This window comes from Bos javanicus, chromosome 22 (genome assembly GCF_032452875.1).
Source record: "Bos javanicus breed banteng chromosome 22, ARS-OSU_banteng_1.0, whole genome shotgun sequence".
NCBI classification, from domain to species: domain Eukaryota; kingdom Metazoa; phylum Chordata; class Mammalia; order Artiodactyla; family Bovidae; genus Bos; species Bos javanicus.
The window spans coordinates 43,159,537-43,176,908 of NC_083889.1; the positions used below are offsets into that span (position 1 = coordinate 43,159,537).

The window sequence follows — 17,372 nt, forward strand, 5'->3', positions numbered from 1 at the left end:
TCTTTCTGAAGATTCATCCTAGAGTGGATTTCCCCATTATCTCCCCATTTTATGGATAAAGGCACTGAGGCACAAAAGAAGGTAACTGCCTGAGGTGGGCGAACTGAGACTGGAATCCAGACTTCCTGACCTGCTGCTTTCTGAGTGTTTCTCACACATGGGTTTCCTGTGAAGCAGGCATTTCTGGGGCTTGGTGCCTCTGCCAAGGCTTCCTTCTCTGCTATCACCTCACTGGCGCCCAGCATCAGCTTTGCCCTAAGAATGTCCACGCTGACAGGGAGAGGTGTCTGGTGCTTGGGAAGGCGACGGTCATGGTCAAGGCAGAGGGAGTAATGTGGGCTATAAAAGGCTGCAGATTCTTTCATCTTCCAGCTTTGTCCAGGGGAGACAAGCAGGCCCAACATACAGAACGCCCTTGGATGCGAGCCACAAGTCAGCCTCGTAAATTCCCCCCCTCCTGCAGGCCTGCTTGAGAGAACTCTTGAAGAAAGAAGGGGTGTAGGGTGGGCCACCCTAAATTCCTTGCACATGAGCTGGTCCCCTGTGGGCTCAGGGGCCCAGACAAAAGCCTTATCACAAAGCAGAAAGGATCTCTTTGTCTAGGATTCCTCCCACCGTGTGTTTGGGCAGCACCCTGAGGACAAAGCCGAGGGAAAAAATGGGACTCAGCCTTGCTTTGAGCGATGTGACATTTTCACTCCTTCTTGGAGTTATGATTTGCTATTGTGAGGAGCAGAAAAAAATTAGCCAAACAAGCTGTGTTTCTGGGAGAGTTTTCATTAGTTGAAATTAGTTGATTACAAAGCCCCATCTTCCCACGAGTTAATGGAGACTTGGAGAGAGTCCATCCTTTTGCTCAAGCACCAAAGCCAAAGAGCACTTGAATTAACAATCTTGCCCATTTTCACATACAAACTTGGGGGGTTGACGAGGATTAAGCACCCATTTCACCATTAATTTTTACTCTGCTAATTTCTAAGGCTGTGCAGTTTTCAAGGAAAATTAAATCCCTGTGTGCCCAACTCATTTTACACCAAACTCATCAAAATGTGGCTTTCAAGGCCCCTTTGAAGTCTTAAGACCAGACATGTGGACAAGGGCCCATGTTGATAAAAGGTTTCTTCCCTGGTTGCATCGCTTCCCTGAGTCGCAGAGAGAAACTGGTTGAGGAACAGGAGGGGGTCTGGGCGTGGAGGAGACGAGCCTGTTCTGAGCTGGAGGTCTCTGCATGGCAGCTGGAAGCTGCTGTGCGCCTAACTTCCACGGGTCACCAGAGAGCGATGGTCCAGCCAGCTCTGGGAAGGAAAGGGGCAGAGTCAACCAGTGAAAGTCAGAAAGGGCCGGGCACCCGGTAAAGGGTGATAAAGGGTAAGGTTTCAAAGGGTCAGGTTTCAAAGTTTTCAAGGTGTTTGTACAAACAACAGCTGGTTCCCATAGCAGCAAGTCCAGGTGCAGATAACAACTGCCCTGTGGTACTAGCCACTGACCTGTTGAGAAATGCACAGGTTTCATCCTGAGACGTCCTTCATGTAATTGGCAGGGGGAACGCCAGGAGCAGCACCTCTGTACTAACAAGCAGCCTGTGGAGGAGGCCCATTACCTCTGGCGGGGTTTGATCACAGACAGCAGTGGCCAAGACTCTGACAGCTCCCAGAGGGCTCACAGCACACTCTGACAGGTGAAGCAGCTTCCCCAAGCCACACTGCCAGTGAGTGGCAGAGCCAGGACATAATCCCTAAGTTACTTGATGCTAAAGTCCAGATGTTAATTTACCAATGCTGCCTCCCCAGAAACCAGTCAGGCTTCAACAGGGTGGGATCCTGGTCTCCTCTTTGGGCAAACGCAGCCTACCATGGCCTCTCCAGATGCACTGGAGACAGCCTGCATTCTGCAAAGCCCATGGACGTCCTGGAGTCCAGGAACAGACGTTCACAGCACAGGCCCACAGACAAGGCTGCTCTATCCAGAACAACGGGCAGAAAGACCCTCCATCCCTGCAGTCTTCCTCCCACCTCTCAGAGGTACACAATGCATCACCGTCCTGATCACCAGCTGGGCATTGGGAAGAAACACACCAAAAGAAGCCTTTCTCTCCACCCCTCACCCCCAGTGCAGGGCTGGGGGTCCAGAATGGACTTCCTGTCATCATGGCACCTGCTGGTGCCCAGGGGGAGAGAGAGGGATCCTGGGTTCCTGTTGTGTGTTTGCTCCCACAGCAGGATAAGCAGGGAAGTAGAGCTCCTACTCTGGGGACAAAAGGCAGGGGCCAGAATCCGCCCCCAGTTAGCCCCAAGACTGCAAACATGTTACCGCAGCATCTGAGTTAGCATCTTCACCATGAAATCATATCACGGCACTGCTGCAGCACAGGAAGCAGGGGCAAAGAGTGTCGTAAGCACACGGCAAGGAGAAGCTTCCCGAACAGCAAGGAGCAGCAGAGCGAGGGAAGACTCACCACCACCTCCAAACCCTGCTGTCCCAAGGACTGACAGGTGACGCCACTTCTTGCCTGAATACATTCCCTCCAGCGAGGGTTTCACAGCTCATCAGGAAAAAGGCTTCCTCTCCCTCATAAAACCACAGCCTTCCCCTCAGTGGGTTTCGTATCTGGGACTCTTAACCAGGGCAAACCTCAGCAGACTTCCCCGGGAGGCTGTGTTGGTGCCAGGGCGCCTCACCCTGATAAACTACCCCCCGGGGCCTGCGGAGAAATAGAACATCCCCCAGTGAAAAGAGACGAAGTTCCCTGTCGAGAGGCTTAATCTGCATCCTTTCGGCCAGGGTTTGGGAGGGTGGGTCAGAGCCTCAAACCACTTAGGGAAGGACACCATTCAAGAACACCCGGGGAGCTTATGGAGCAAATGTATTTAATAAGTTATAAGATACAATTTACAGTCGGCATTTGGTTCCAGTTTCACTTCCACGTCCCAGTTCATGAGGCCTGTGGTCCTTCCACATCAGGCTTTGGGCAGTTCCAGTTTCTAACAGGTAGGCTTTGCCAACACGCATCCCCAGCTGCTGCACCTCGGGGAGGGTCACCCACCGCGCCCCATGCCGCCCACGAATGCAATCGAGATGACAGCAGCCGCCTCGGGAGGGGTCGGCAGCCAGTCTGAAAGGACGGCCTGCTTAGACCACACCGCACATCTGGGCCCTGCAGTCAGCCAGCAACCCCCCAACACTTTCATTTTTATTCCAAAGCAGGTATGCAAGAAGGCACGCAAAATGCCTTATACCCCATTTTCGGAATTTTGCAGCTGCCCCTGGCTTTCCAAACAGCCTCGGGTGGCATGTTCTTGGGGCCGAATATGTTTTCCTTGTTTCTGCGAATGGCGAAGGACCACCAGTGAGCTGTGGTCCTTCCCTCCCCTGTCATTCCTTGACTTTCAGGCCAAAGGTCGGCAGGGGTTTCCCTTCTATAATTATTTTCCAGAAAAGGGCCACGCTGGGGCCGACTGGGGGTGGGTGTGGAGTGTCTTGTGGCGCAGGAGGCCTCCGCTAACCCTCAGACCCGTACGCGGTCTCTCCGGACGTGCTGGAAACTCAACAGACAGACCGATGGCTGGAGCGTGGCTAAGAATGGGGACTCATGTTGGTTTAAAAAAGCGGGGGTGGGGGGGGTGGGCAGGGAATCTTTGGCAAGTGGGGGACTGCTCACCTCTCAGACCCGGTGACTGAAATGGACTTTGAAAACAAAAGCAAAGATCTAGCTGTCAAGATGGTCACACGGAATGATCCCGCAGGGAAGCAAGCAGCAGGATGAGGGCAGAGGCACCAGGAGGCCGTTTCGGCCGGTCTGTCACCTTGGACTCTGCCCTTGGGGGCGGCGGGGGGGCGGTAGTAGTGTTAAAACAAAGGTGTCCACCTAGTACCCCTTTCTCACATGATACGGTCATCTTCTCTAAATGACAGCATAGACTAGGTCTCCTCTTTTTCCCTGCCCCTCCTCCCAGCCTTGTTTTGTAAACTAACTGATTTCATTTCTTAAAAATATGAGCCTGGTCTGTTCCGGTTCTGTCTGGAGGGGGTGATCTGTGCCACAAGAGGTCTGATTAGCCAGGCCTATTGCATTAATTTTCACTTCTTTACTCCCCAACATGTCCCTAAAGAGTCAAGTTTAGGACTTCTTTCTGTACTAAAAGGGAAAAAAAAAAAGAGACAATGTTTTGAGGATGGGGTTCTCAGACCCACAAACAGGCCAGAGGACTTTGTATAAAACGAGTTAACAGACAAGCAACAGAAGCAGCCGCCAGCATGGCTCCCGGGACCCGACGAGCAGTGTTTTAAGGCACGGTGACGTGGAACGGACTGCCGGGGATGTGCTCCTCTCCCCACTTCACGGCCAGGACGTAATCCCCCCGCTCCTTGACGACGTAGGTCACGTTGTACTGCTGGTTGCCCACGTGCTTCATGGAGACTTCTTCGCAGGGGGTGGTGGGCCCGTGGACCCCGATCAGCAACATGTTGGAACCTGGGGGTGGGGGTGAGGGGCAGAGGAAGGTGGTGACGTCACAAGGATGCACCCAAGAAGGCGGAGGAAGAGGAGGGGAGGTGGGAGCCAAAGCAAAGGTAGGGGTTACTGCCTACACTTCTTGGATGATGCTTGGGGCCAGTGAGAGGCAGGAGAGCAGAGGACTCATACAAGTTCAAATCTCTGCCCTGCTGCTTCCTAGGTGGGTGACCTTGGACATGGAACCTCACCTCTCTCTGCCTTAGCTCCCCCAACTGTAAACAGAGGGTGAAAGTGTTTTAAAAAAAAAGAGACTTCCTGGGCTACTGGTGAGGTTTAGAGGAATTGTTATATGTGAAGCCCTTAGCACATAGTAAAACGGCTATGTAAGTGCTGACTACTCTAATCTCATTTACTCTCTTGAGAACCTTGAGGAATATTATTATTCCCATTTTAGAGAAGAGTAAACTGACTTTCAGAAAGACACTTAGTAACTTTCCCAAGGGCACATGGCTAATAAGCACTGGGAAGGAAAGGAGGGAGGGAGAGAAAAATAAGTAAGTGGTGGAGCCAGGTTTCCAGCCAGATGTGCCAGATGCCAGGACCCAGGCAACGAAATCACATTGACACCCAAATAAATACCCAAGTTCAGACTGCAGTTAAAGCAGCTAGTGGCAGAGAAGAGGCCAGGTTACTGATTCAGTGTAATGGGGATAATGAAACCTCTCCTATGTACCTTGAGGTCATTTGAAAAACATCAAGTTGCAAATCATTTAAAAATACTCAGCACAAAATAAGATGATGAGCATGTGACACAGAAGGTGTCCCCCCACACCTCCCTTCCCCGGGCAGGGCCAGGGTGCCTACCGGCTTTGCTGCAGTCCACCAGGAAGGAGCTCTTCTGGCCCAGGAAGGCCTTCGAGAGCCCTGCGCCCTTGGAGGTCACCTTGCTGGCGTCTGAGGATGCCTTGGGGATGGCGCTGTAGCACGTCTCCGTCGAGGACCTGGTCACTGACTCCACCAGGATGGAGGAGGTCTCGTTGGCCGAGCCGGGGCTGACCAGACGCTGGCCTGGGAACCAGGAGGGAGCAAATGGGTGTGACTGGTCAGACAAGGCAAGTGCCCCGAGCAGAAATCCCAGGAGAGCCCCAACTCCCCAACAATGGGATCCAAAAGCCACCACACCTCTCCCACACCCCCCCAACACCTGGGTCTAAATGCCACAGCTTAGCCATCTCAACCTGCCCACTGTCTTCTGTGGAGTCCTAGGGTCCTGCTCCACAAAACTTAAGATCTGGCTTTCTGGGAATATTAGGAAGTCTGGCCTTGGTTGACCTGACGGAAATCCTTGATCTGGAAATCCCTCCCATGTAACCATGTGCCATCCTATGGACATCTTCCATTTATATAAAATATTTCTAAGCTGTGTAGAGGTATGGGAGAACACTGACAAAATATCAAAAATGATTCCCTCTACATATTAGAAAGTGATTCTTTTCTCTGAATTTTTTTTTTGGCGGGGTGCAATGCCCCACGGCATGTGGAATCTTATAGCTCCCCGACTAGAGAGTGAGCCCAAGCTCCCCTGCAGTGGGAGTATGGAGTCTTAAACACCAGACTGTCAGGGAATTCCCTAACATTTTAAGTTTATTTTTAATGTAATTGTCTGCTATGAACCTATACTACTTGCATGACAGTGAACCAAGCAGAAAGAGACATGATGATGGAATTCACCACAATATTTACGGTGGTTACCTTGGGTGGCGGGCTGTGAGGTGGTTTTTACTGTTTGGTACTTTTTTCAGTGTTCTGAAGAAGGCACGTTTTTATAAATTTATTTAAAAAAACAAACAAACCACTTTTGATTCTTTTAAAAGTGAAGGTTAGAAATGAGAGGATTTTTCAGGCCCTGATCAAAACAAATACATACGATTTCAAATATGTAAGCACTCCTCCTTTTCTGTTAGAGACCTAACATGTTTTCTCAACTTCTACAGCCCTGCTCTGCCTCCTTATTCTGCAGGTTTTGAACATGCCGTCCCTGCTGGCATGTCCTATTACTTCTTTACCCCAAGATTCAAGGCAGATTCAACGTATCTAAAATCATCCAGTTTCTACCAGTGGTTAGCTCTGCCGATACTGTAACAAGATCACCTCCCCTGCTAACAAGGGGAAGATTAACTTCAAAGTCATTTGGTCGTTACCTGTCACCTTGGCCTTGAACGGGCTGCCCACGATGTGGTTGGGCCCGCCATATTTGACGCCAATCAGGTAGTTTCCAGGAGCCATGGGGGTGTACATGACCTTGTACCCTTCGGGGGTTTCCTGGCAATCCATTTTAACCTTGGACGGCCCTTCGATGGTGACGGATAATGTCCCTGGCCCTGCTCGGGTGGTATTGATGAAAAATTCTGACTGGATACCTGGAAGAAAGGAAGCGGGAATAAAGATCACATGAACAGCTGGAGGGATTGGTGGTGGTGGGGGTCTGAGGGAGTGTGCTGGGGGCCCTGAAGCAGTGGTGGGGCACACAGAGGTCCCCTCACAGAGGGGTCACCTTGGTGTGGGAACCCACCTGTACTAGCTCTGAGTTCCTGGCACAGAGAACTTCAGGTCCTGGGGAATGGTGACCCCTTCCAAGGTCCAGGCAGAAGTGTGGCTGACCTTCTGCCCGCAAGCACCCACCCCCGTTCTCCTCCGGGCACGAACCATGGCCGAGGGCGAGAAGCCCAAGTCACCATTGTGCTCCCGAAGTGCTGCTTCAGCCCCCGGAGGCCAGCTCTGCCTCCAGGGGTGGGGCAAGCGTGGGCCCCTCTGACCTTTTCTTTCTCCTCTGGGTAGACTTGGAGAAGCCCAGGCCGCCCAGAGCTGCCTCCTTCCTTCTCAGGCTCCTCACCCCAGACACCATCCTGTAGATGGGCCAGCCGTCTTTCCGGGATCTGCCAGCCCCCGCACTGTGCCCTGAACACCAGCAACAAGAAGGCGACGAAACAGCAGCTCTGCTAATTACCACTCACACCTCTCTGACTCTTGATCCTGTGCCCAGTGCTCTACACGCCCAGTGATTCCTCTTTAGCAAACAACACTGAGGCTCAGGGAAGTTCAACCACATGCCAGTCGGAGCTACAGGAGAAGTGGCAGAGCTGGTATCGGAGCATGTGTGTGTGGCTCCGGAGCCCCAGCCTATCTGCTGGCTGGCTCGGAAGCCCTAACCCAGTTCCAGGACATTCTACTTCCTACCTGCCTGGTATACAAGGGCCCCCTGCACAGACATCCTGCCTTGTGATAGAAGGAAAGCTGGGCCAAGACAGAGTGCCAGCCAACGATCACAGTAGCGTTCCTGCCTGAGCCCAAGGCCCTGCAAAAGCCCCAGCCCCCTTTCCAGTTCCAGGCAGGAAGAGGTAGGGCCCAGACACCCGCTGCAGCGCCCTCTATGGGGCACCCTTGGCATAGCATCCCCGTGCAGGGCTGTGCTCTTCCCAGAGCCCTGGACCCCGCCCCAGCTGGGAACTATTTTGGTTTAATTATAGCTCTGAGGCCAGAGAAAGAATTATTGTTCTGGTTATCAATAAAACAAAGGAACTGCTATCACACAACCCCAAACACAACCCAGCTGTTTCTGGAAGCTCCTGAGGCTCCTGTCCCAGCAACACCCACCCCCATCTTGTTCCCCCCAACTATCTCAAATGTGCCGTTCAGAAGCCCTCACGACAGCTGCTGCTGAAGCAAGGCTTTGCAGGTAAAGGGAGGAGGCTGTGCAAACAAGGGACAGGATTTCCAGGAAGTAGCTGCAAGTGACAATAAGGAAAAAAAGAGATACTTTTAAAGTGAAGATGAAAAGACCTGGCCTTGCTCTTGCTCCATCCCTGAGAAGCATCAGTTCATCATGACTGTGAGGGCCCAGAAAGGAAGACCAGGTGCAAAAAGAGAAATAAGGAATTACAGGACAAGAGCAACCTATCAGGTGGGGTTCCTTACTATCCCCGTTTTACTAGAACGAAAGTGGAGGCTCAGAGAGGTCAGACCACTCATCCCAAGTCACACAGCTGGGGACTGACTGAACTGGGATTTAAATAGAAGGTCTGTCTAACCCAGAGCTAGTGCACTCACCCAAGAGTGGATGGGAGGAAAAAAGTCCACACACAGGAGTTCCCTCTCACCACTGCCTCCAGCTAGAACCAGGACCCAGGACATCTGTGGGCATGGCCCTGTTACGTATTATTTTTCTAGTGTAATATTTGCTTTTTCTGTTTGTTTTATGAAGTCCAAAATTACTGCTGCTCTTTTTAATTAATTAATTTTTTGGCTGCACAGGATCTTCGTTGCTGCTCTCAAGCTTTCTCTAGTGTCCCCCCGCATTGCCATGTGTGTACAGATGAGTCCCTGTGAGTGTGATGGAGCCCTACTACATCCTGAAGGTGGGTGAAGGGTGCTGGGCCAAGGTTGTGCTCATACACCTTGTGCAGAGCGGGGTTCCGGGAACATTTCATCAAGAAAATGGCTCTTCCAAGCAGAGAAGCCTGGAACTCCCTGGTGTAATTGCTGGCCTTCTCAGCCCCTCTGCAGCGAAGAGTCCCACCCCAAATTCTCCACATTCCCGTGCTTCAAAACCTGCAGAATGGACCATTCAAAGCTCGAGCAAAGAGATACAGCAAACCCACCCATAAAAACACAGGGAAGCCCGCTCTGTGCCGAGGGTCAGGATGCGGGCCCTCTGGCAGTCGTACACAGACACCTTTTCATTCCACACACACTGCAGCTGTGTAAGCCGGGGATGGAGATTTGGGAAAAGGCCTGGGAGCGGGAGGGCTAGAAAAACAAGACGCCTTCCCCTTGACAAGAGCAATATTTACACAGGGCTTGAAACAGACGCGCTCTGTACCTCCTGCTCCCGGCTGGGAGTCTCCCTGGAAGACCAGCTCCCTCCCTCAGCAGCATCCAGTGCCTGCAAAGCACAGTCTGAAACCCGAGCTCCTGAGAAGGCCTGTGTGCCAACAGCCTAGAGGAAGCACCACAGGCCCCAGCACTGCAGGTGTGATCCACCAGGGGATGAGGTGGCTGCTGGCGAAGCAGGAGACCGCAGTGGCCATGGTGGGGCCTGGCCTGAGGCCTGCTGGGGCTCCAAGTGCCAAGAGGACCCCGCCTGGGCTTCAAGGGTTGATGGTGCATCAGGGGCCAAATGCCCGCACTGCTGCTGCCTGGGGACCTTTCAAAGCAGCTGGGAAAACAGGGGTCCTGGTGTAGGACACCCCACAAAGCGCGCCAGGGGTGTAGCTGCTGCCTCGGGGCAAGTCAGCCACTTAGGAAAGCAGAACTAAGCGCCTAAGGGAACAGGCCTCGAGGCTGTGAACCCAGACAGATTTCAGCTCTGCCCCTCCAAACTAAGTAGTGTTGGGGAGCAGCCCAACCTTTCTAAGCCCCACGTTGCTAATCTGTAAAGCGGACATGTCCCAGGCCAAAGCAGTCCTGTGCCTCTTACAAAGGGCAAGCTGCTGGCCCAGAGCTCGGTGTGGAGTCAGACTAGCTGGGCCTGGGGAGATGGGGAGTCCTCACACAGACCCCGTGGGAAGTACTGCTGAGGCCACTGTTTTGGCCCAGAGTCTCAGTGTGGCTAGCCAGCTGGTCAGTCACTCCTGCACCTGGGCAGGTTCCTCGGGGCTGGTTGCCAGGAAACCACAGCTGCTCATCTCCTTGCCCATGGGCGAGAGGGGTCTCCTGTCTCACTCACCCAACCGGGGAACACTAAGAGCAGAATGTGTACACCCAAGGGACTCAAGAAACTGGGCTGCCTTCCTAAGAGAGCCCAAAGTAACACCCAGACGCCAGCCGTGCCCCAGTGGATCCAGGCCTGCAGAGAAACCCACCCTGGCACCTTGCCTGATAGTGACGCACTGGACATGGCCGACACCCACCTCTGTGTTCACAGCACGGACACTAACTGCAGCCACCACGCGGTGGGCAGATCTGTAGGTCTTGACACAGAAAGTTCCTTAGGATGTCAGGTGACAACAGCAAGTTGTACTACAACACAAACAGCACTAAGACCATAGCTATTTAATAAAAGCAAAACTCCATGTCTGCTTCTTTAATGAACTGACTAGCCAAGAAACCAAGTGATCAAGACTGAAGACCAACAGAGAGACAATCTGAAGGTCCTCCCTTGATGCGTTAGCCTTCCTTCCTCCTGGACCCAGAGGGAGGGAGGGGCGAAAAGCACGATGGAACTTTACCTATTTCCTCTCTGCCCATATTTTTTACAAGCTAACACGCCCTATTTGTGTCAAGGGTTAAAGATGAATTTGACTGTTTGGGGATTTTCCCCTCCTCTGTTAGGATCAGAGTAAGAAGGAGCCTGGCTGAGACAAGTCTTACTGCGGATCTGATATGTTTCTAGGAGCCCAGGGAGCTGGCAGGTAGGGGACCTCTCCGGAGGCCCGTTACATGCATCACAAACTCTGCGGATCCTCAAAACGAGAGATGCTGTGTTGAATTGCCTATCAGTGTCCTGATCCTAAAAGGACCTGGCAAAGGAAGACAGCTGACTGCAGTTTCCCTGGGGAGGGTAGGCAGCTGGCTTCCCAGGGCTTGCAAAGCTTCATCTGCTCTTCCTTGGGGCAGGCTCGTTGCACACGAGAGGCAGAGGCAGCATGTTACCTGTGGAGCCTCCCTCAAGCCCTGCGCCATAGGCCGACACCAGGGCGGGGTTCCCCGCTTGTCCAGGCTCCCCGACGCGCACTTTGAAGGGACTTCCAACCACGTGGCTCCCGTTGAACTTGACATCAATCGTGTGGATACCATTCTCGTGGGGGATGAAGCGAACAGCATACTTATCTGCGAGAATGAGCAAAGGCACAGGGTAAAACGGGGCCTGTGAACACAACCCTGATGGGTGGGGACAAGAGAGAGGAGGCCAACCTGAGAGGGCCCACCTGAGGTTACTAACGAGACCATGGTTCTCCCACAAGCCTAGCGCCCAGTGTTGGTGATCTAAACCAGACGGGCCTCTCTGCATGTCCCTAGGCTGCCCTGCAGGAAATGCATCCAGGTCCCGAACGCAGTGTTTAATCCCCTGTGGCCTCAGCCTCAGGGGGACGCTTCTTTTATGGAAAGCTCACTTCTGGCAAAGTTTCTCCGCTTGGCCACTTGTAGGGGGGAAAAATGGTTTCATCGGACATTAATGCTCCTTAAGTAAGCTCCAAGCTAGCAGCTGCCCCACAAGGCAACAGCCAGATTTCTCACTCTGTGTTTGGGTCACAGCCTGTGGCAAGAGGATCTGTTAGCTGAAATGGGCTCCTAGAATATCCTCCCATCACGCACCCCTCAACAGCCTACTTCTTTCCTGAAGGGCTCTCAGCTGGGAGGCAGAGTCTGTTCTCCTCCAGTCGGTCTCTTGGCCGCTCCCTGGCTCCTCGTACCCTCCACCCGCTTTAGAACTTCTGTTGCTCAAAGTTCCACCCAAACCCTCTTCTAGTCTCTTCTGGACTCTCCCCACATGGAACTGTCACCCATATATCCTTCAGCGCTGCACCATCCCCCACCAGGGAACCACTCCTCCTCTCAGAAAGCCAATGTGTTTCAAGGGAAATTGATCCCACCCCCAGGGATGGTCCTTGACTGGGTCAAGCTAATGGGGAAGAGTGAGGGGAGAAATCCCTTTTCCCCCAAGCCTAATTCAATTAGCACATAGCATTTAGCCACAGGAAGTGACCAGGAAGGAGCATGTGTGTTCAGTGAGATAAGAAGGGAGGTTTGCTGAAGACTTCTGCAAAAGGAGCATCTTCTGAGAAAGAATCTTGAGGAGAGGATGTTTCCCTTGATTAGCATTGTGTGCTGCTGCAGCTATCTTGCCACCAAGAGGAAGGCTGTTGCAAAATGAGGCCCACAGATCAGAAGAAAAAGCAGAGATGTTTGGGGCCATGGACAAAGTAGCTGAATGGCTGAATTAAATTGTCACTGAAACCCATCTTAGATCCTGAACAGATCCCTTTAATGTGTGTAATGGACCCCCTTTATTATATGAGTTGGTTTGAGATGGGTGTTCTGTAATTTATCAAGAGCTGACTCACTGGAAAAGATCCTGATGCTGGAAAAGATTGAGGGCAGGAGGAGAAGGGGACGACAGAGGATGAGATAGTTGGATGGCATCACTGACTCAATGGACATGGTTTTGGATGAGATGGTTGGATGGCATCGCCGACTCAATGGACATGGGTTTGGGTGAACTCCAGGAGTTGGTGATGGACAGGGAGGCCTGGCGTGCTATAGTTCACGGGGTCGCAAGGAGTCGGACATGACTGAGCGACTGAACTGAACTGAAACTCTGTAATAAGGCATCGACCAACCCTCGTCCACCCACGGCCACTGTCCTGAGTTTTCCTAACTGCATCATCGTCTTTCTACCCTATCGCCAAGCTACATGTAACCTTCCTGAATTCACTTTCATTCCTTATGGCCAACTGCACTCTGTCCTCAAGTCCTTCCTCTGCATTTCTAACACTGCTGATTAATGCTAGTTTCTCACATGGACCACTCTGGGAGCATCAGCTCATGACCATGTCTTTCAGATGAACCAAAGCACTCTTTCTAATCTGGTCTAATCCGATTATCTAATGCTAACCCAGGTTTCAAGTGTCTACCCTCACTGTGCACAGAGCAGGGCACACAGCAAACACCCAGCAAGGGCAGTGGTCGCAGGGCCCGTCCTCATGCACCAGGGCCCACACTTAATGTTACCTTCTCTGAGAAGTCCTCCTGACCGCGTCAAGGCAGAAACCCTTTTCCTCTCCTGCTCTGATCATCTTTACCATTAGATTCTCAAATCTCCTGTGCTGTTGGTGATCAGCAGGGATCCTCATCAGGGCACTGCATTTTTCTGGCTCACTCTCTCTAGGTCCTCCCTAGAGTCTGTGCTCCTCCTTGAGGAGCAGGAGTCATGTCTTCCTCAGTCTTACCTTCCTGTCAACTCTTGACACTTCATATTTGCTCACTGCAAAATGGTCTTATTAAAGCTGATTGACATCACACAATTCCATACACCAACCAAGGTGGCGAGCAAGAAAATCCCATGCTAAGTCCTATTGAGGACTCAGATTATCTCTCTTTTTTTTTCTTTTGGCAGCAAAGCTTGCAGGGTTATAGTTCCCCAACCAAGGATTGAACCCAGGCCCTCAGCAGTGAGAGTGCAGAGCGCTAACCCCTAGACCACCAGGGAATACTACAGATTATCATTTACATCAATCAACCTTCCCTTCAGAGTAAACTGAAGTCAAAGTGTATTTATTCATTTCATAAGGTCAACAGTAAAAATCTGTGATATTTACTTAAAAGATGAGAACATCACAATGAATGTCATGTGAAAGAATTTGAAAAACAACCGAAAATAAAGACATTTGTTAAAAAAAAAAATAGAAGGGGTGTTATATCTCAAAGCCTGTCCCTAGCAAATGTTTATACCCTCATTTGTAAACAGCGTCTGGCAATAGCAAAGGGAATCCGAAGGCCCCGGAAAGGCCGACGACTCCTCTGCTGGGGCAGTCACTTGCAGAAACATTCCTGGGTGGGGGCGCTGGCACTTACCTGGCTCCAGCTCAGACACGTGGCATTCCTCCACGGCTCCAGAGGGGCTGTGCACCTTTGCATCGATCTTGCCTTTTGCCCCGTTCAACCTTATAGCAAAGGAGGCTGGCTGATTAACTTTTAATCCCGATTCCTAGAAGTCAACACATGAGACTTGTTACAGCCCTTGGCTTTCTTGCTCAGCAGCACACACCATGCCAACTTAGGATTCCTAGTGGGGGGTAGTTCTCATGCAAATAGGCCTGGAACATGTTTTATTATATATTATCTGCCAACAAAAGAGCAGGTGAGTAATTCCACATTTCCAGCATTAAATATAGGAAAGCAGAGATAAACATCTGCACAGTCTTGTATCTAAACCATCTTGACTCAGACATGGTTCCTGGGTTTGGAGACTCGAGACATCCTGGTCAACAGGATTACAGTTTCAGCATCCCAAAGAAACCTGTACAAGCCAGAAAACCCAGGATCTTCCAGATCCACCCCCAGCAACCACCAAAAAAAAAGAAAGACCAAAAAAACCCTTCCATTCTCCACCCAGTTTTAGAAGTAACCTAGCAGCTGATAAAACCATGCAGTCACTAACATGAACAAAGTTTTTTTTTTTTAATCTCATGGGTGGAGATGGAGAGAACTTTTAATAAATCTGTAAAGGGCTACCCATGATTTTTCTTTCAAGCAGTACTGCACGGTGGTTAAAAATCAGCAGGACCTGGGGTTGCTGCCGTTTCCTAGGTGTGTAACTACTGCTGAACCTCTCTGAGCCATAGTTTCTTCATCCGTAAAAATGGGCATGATAACTAAAATCTACCTCAGAGAGCTGGTACAAGGATTAAACGAAGTTGTGCATTCAAGGCACTCAGCATAGGACCTGGCCCATACATCGAATAGTTTTAAAACAGAAATGTCAGCTTCTCCTTATATATTAACACACATTTAGAAGTTTTCAGTGTCCCCCCCTCCACCAAAAAAAAACATGGGAGAAGTATAGCTTTTGCTCTTTACTGGATGAGTTTCACTCTCCATGGTTTTGCCTGGAAATTGTATCCTCTGCTGGAAAAAAGGGATTAGAAGTTCAGATGCTTGAGGTATTTCAAGATTGGCCAGTCCTGAAGAGCAAAATTTTACAAGGCAACAGTTTTGATGTAAACTTGGTCGGACGGCTACTCAGATGATAACTCTCAAGCAGCACGGCTCATACTCAACGTGCCACCGAGGCACCCGAGGGTCTTGTGAAAATGCAGATTCTGATTCAGTAGGTTGGGGCCAGAGCCTGGGATTCCAGGTTTCTAGTAAGTCCCCATGCGATGCTGAGGCTGCTGGTCCAAGGATTACACCTTGGCAAGGCGCTAAAGCAGTGCCGTCTAGTTGAGTAGTCACTACTCACATGTGGTTTTATATATATATATATATAAACTGAAATATATATATAAATAAATATATATATAAGCTGAAATCAGTTCAACTGTAAAATTAAGTCCCTCAGTTACACTAGCCACATTTCAAGTGCCCAAGAGTTGCAAGTGGCTCACGGCTGCCCCTGGAGATATGGGACATTCCCACTGTTGCAGAACATTCTACTAGACCGAGCCACCCTAGAGTTACAGACGAGGGAGGAACGAACCCAAAATTACAGAGTCTTTGATCACCAGACCACCCCCATCCAACCGCCTCCCCTACAGAATGCCAGCCGACTCCAATTTTCTAAAAAGTCTCAAACGCGAGACAAAAACAAGCCTGTCCTTCCTAACCAGGCCCAGATGTTGCCATGTAGCCTGCTAGTAAACCTCCAGAAAATACTTTACATATCCCTTGGCATCAAGTAACAAGGGGAGAACAGGGGACCAAGTTGACACACAAGTCCGTCCTGTTGTGGCAGCGGGTTACAAAAGCTTAATGGACACACCAGCCTGCTGCACACTTATTTCAGTATTTCATGACCAAGCTGTCATAAGAGGATTCGACAGAAGTCTCTTGGAGGTGACTACTCCACATCAGCTCCTTTTGGATGGAACCATTTACGTTACCTGAATCCGCTTGCCACTAAATCCTCAAGAGGGAGATAAACACCTCGGAAGATCCAAAAGAAATCTTCGAGATGCATGAAGGCAGCTCTGAGCCCCTCAACAAACGCTGGGTTTATCTCCCTCCGTAGGTTTCAGTTAAGTTGGCCACAGAAGCGACTTCTGTTAAGAAGCCTTTAAATGAAACACAAGAAAAACATCTGCACTGCCATGACCAGTCAGCACCCGTGGCACTCACCGGAGGCCGCTCCAATCTGCAGACTGTGACTCTGGCTGGGGTTCTGATCGGGTTCCCTAATGTTTGGGACAGCTAGCAGTACCAGTTTCCCTTCAGGAAGAGTCAGACTCTCAAATATTTTAAACCGAGTGCATGGACCCAGGTCCAAAGATATCAATCATCAATCTGAGATACAAGGATGAGTTTTCATCCATCCATTATTTTCAAGACCCAGGGGCCACCGATGGTTCTAGAGAAATCCCTTTAACCAGAAATCATCTTTTGGGATTCTGGTATTATTTCACAGCCAAATTGCTATAGCTGACTCAGACAGCTAGTTATCTTCAGTGTCCTAAGACCCAAAGGGATCCCCAATGTTCTTAGTTTGCTGAAGACTCTAATGCAACCTTGAATGGTATGCCCTCTTTAAGCCAGGGTGAGAAACTGCACTTCCTGCCATTCTAATAGGTTGGGCTACGTAACCACCTGCCACAATGCCAGGACTGGCATTAAGGTGGCGGCTATTAAGAGCAAGGTTCTGGAGCCTCACTCTAGCTGGCTCCTATGAGCTGTATATTCTCTGCACCTCAGGTTTTCTATCTTTAAAAGGAGGGTCAAGAAAAACCTATTCACCAGGCTGTTGCAAGGACTGGGAAGTAACACCAATACAATTCTTAACACAGTGGCTTGCACACACTTATAAATAAATCAGCCTCGTAAAAGAAATCACAATTGACTTTCTCGAGGAAAAGGAAGCCAATGATAGCAAGCTGAACATCACAGAACTGTTAGTTTTGCGTTTGTTTTGTTTTAAAAGCCTTCCTTATCCCTTAACCAACGATTAACAGGCCTTCTTTGTTTCTCTTGGATAAATATTTAGAAAACAAACTCATTCCCAAATGCTAAGGAGTTTTGTTGACCATGGCTGCTTTTTGCTTGCCCCAACAGTCTCCTGTCCTAAATGTGACTCTGCCCCGGGAAAGCTCCCCTACGACTGGCGGCATCTGTGGTCAGAATGCGCCGGGGCCCTTGGCACAGAGTCGGAGATTGAAGGGGCCGTGGGAGTCCAGGGCCTCACTGGTCAGGCTGTGGCCAAGGAGATGGA

The 17,372-nt window shown here is 50.6% G+C and overlaps 1 protein-coding gene across 6 annotated transcripts in view; it reads right to left on the bottom strand.

Annotated features, from left to right (window-relative positions):
* Positions 1-2,850: 2,850 nt before the first annotated feature.
* FLNB (filamin B) overlaps positions 2,851-17,372 on the bottom strand; it is a 139,511-nt gene continuing 124,989 nt past the window's right edge. For all 6 annotated transcript variants that reach the window (XM_061397397.1, XM_061397396.1, XM_061397395.1 and 3 more), the window contains 5 exons: positions 14,027-14,159; positions 11,105-11,281; positions 6,655-6,873; positions 5,318-5,521; positions 2,851-4,471 (listed from right to left, as the gene is read on the bottom strand). In XM_061397397.1, coding sequence (XP_061253381.1) covers positions 4,284-4,471; positions 5,318-5,521; positions 6,655-6,873; positions 11,105-11,281; positions 14,027-14,159 — 921 coding nt within the window. In that variant the 3' untranslated portion in view covers positions 2,851-4,283. The remainder of the gene's footprint in view (positions 4,472-5,317; positions 5,522-6,654; positions 6,874-11,104; positions 11,282-14,026; positions 14,160-17,372) is intronic.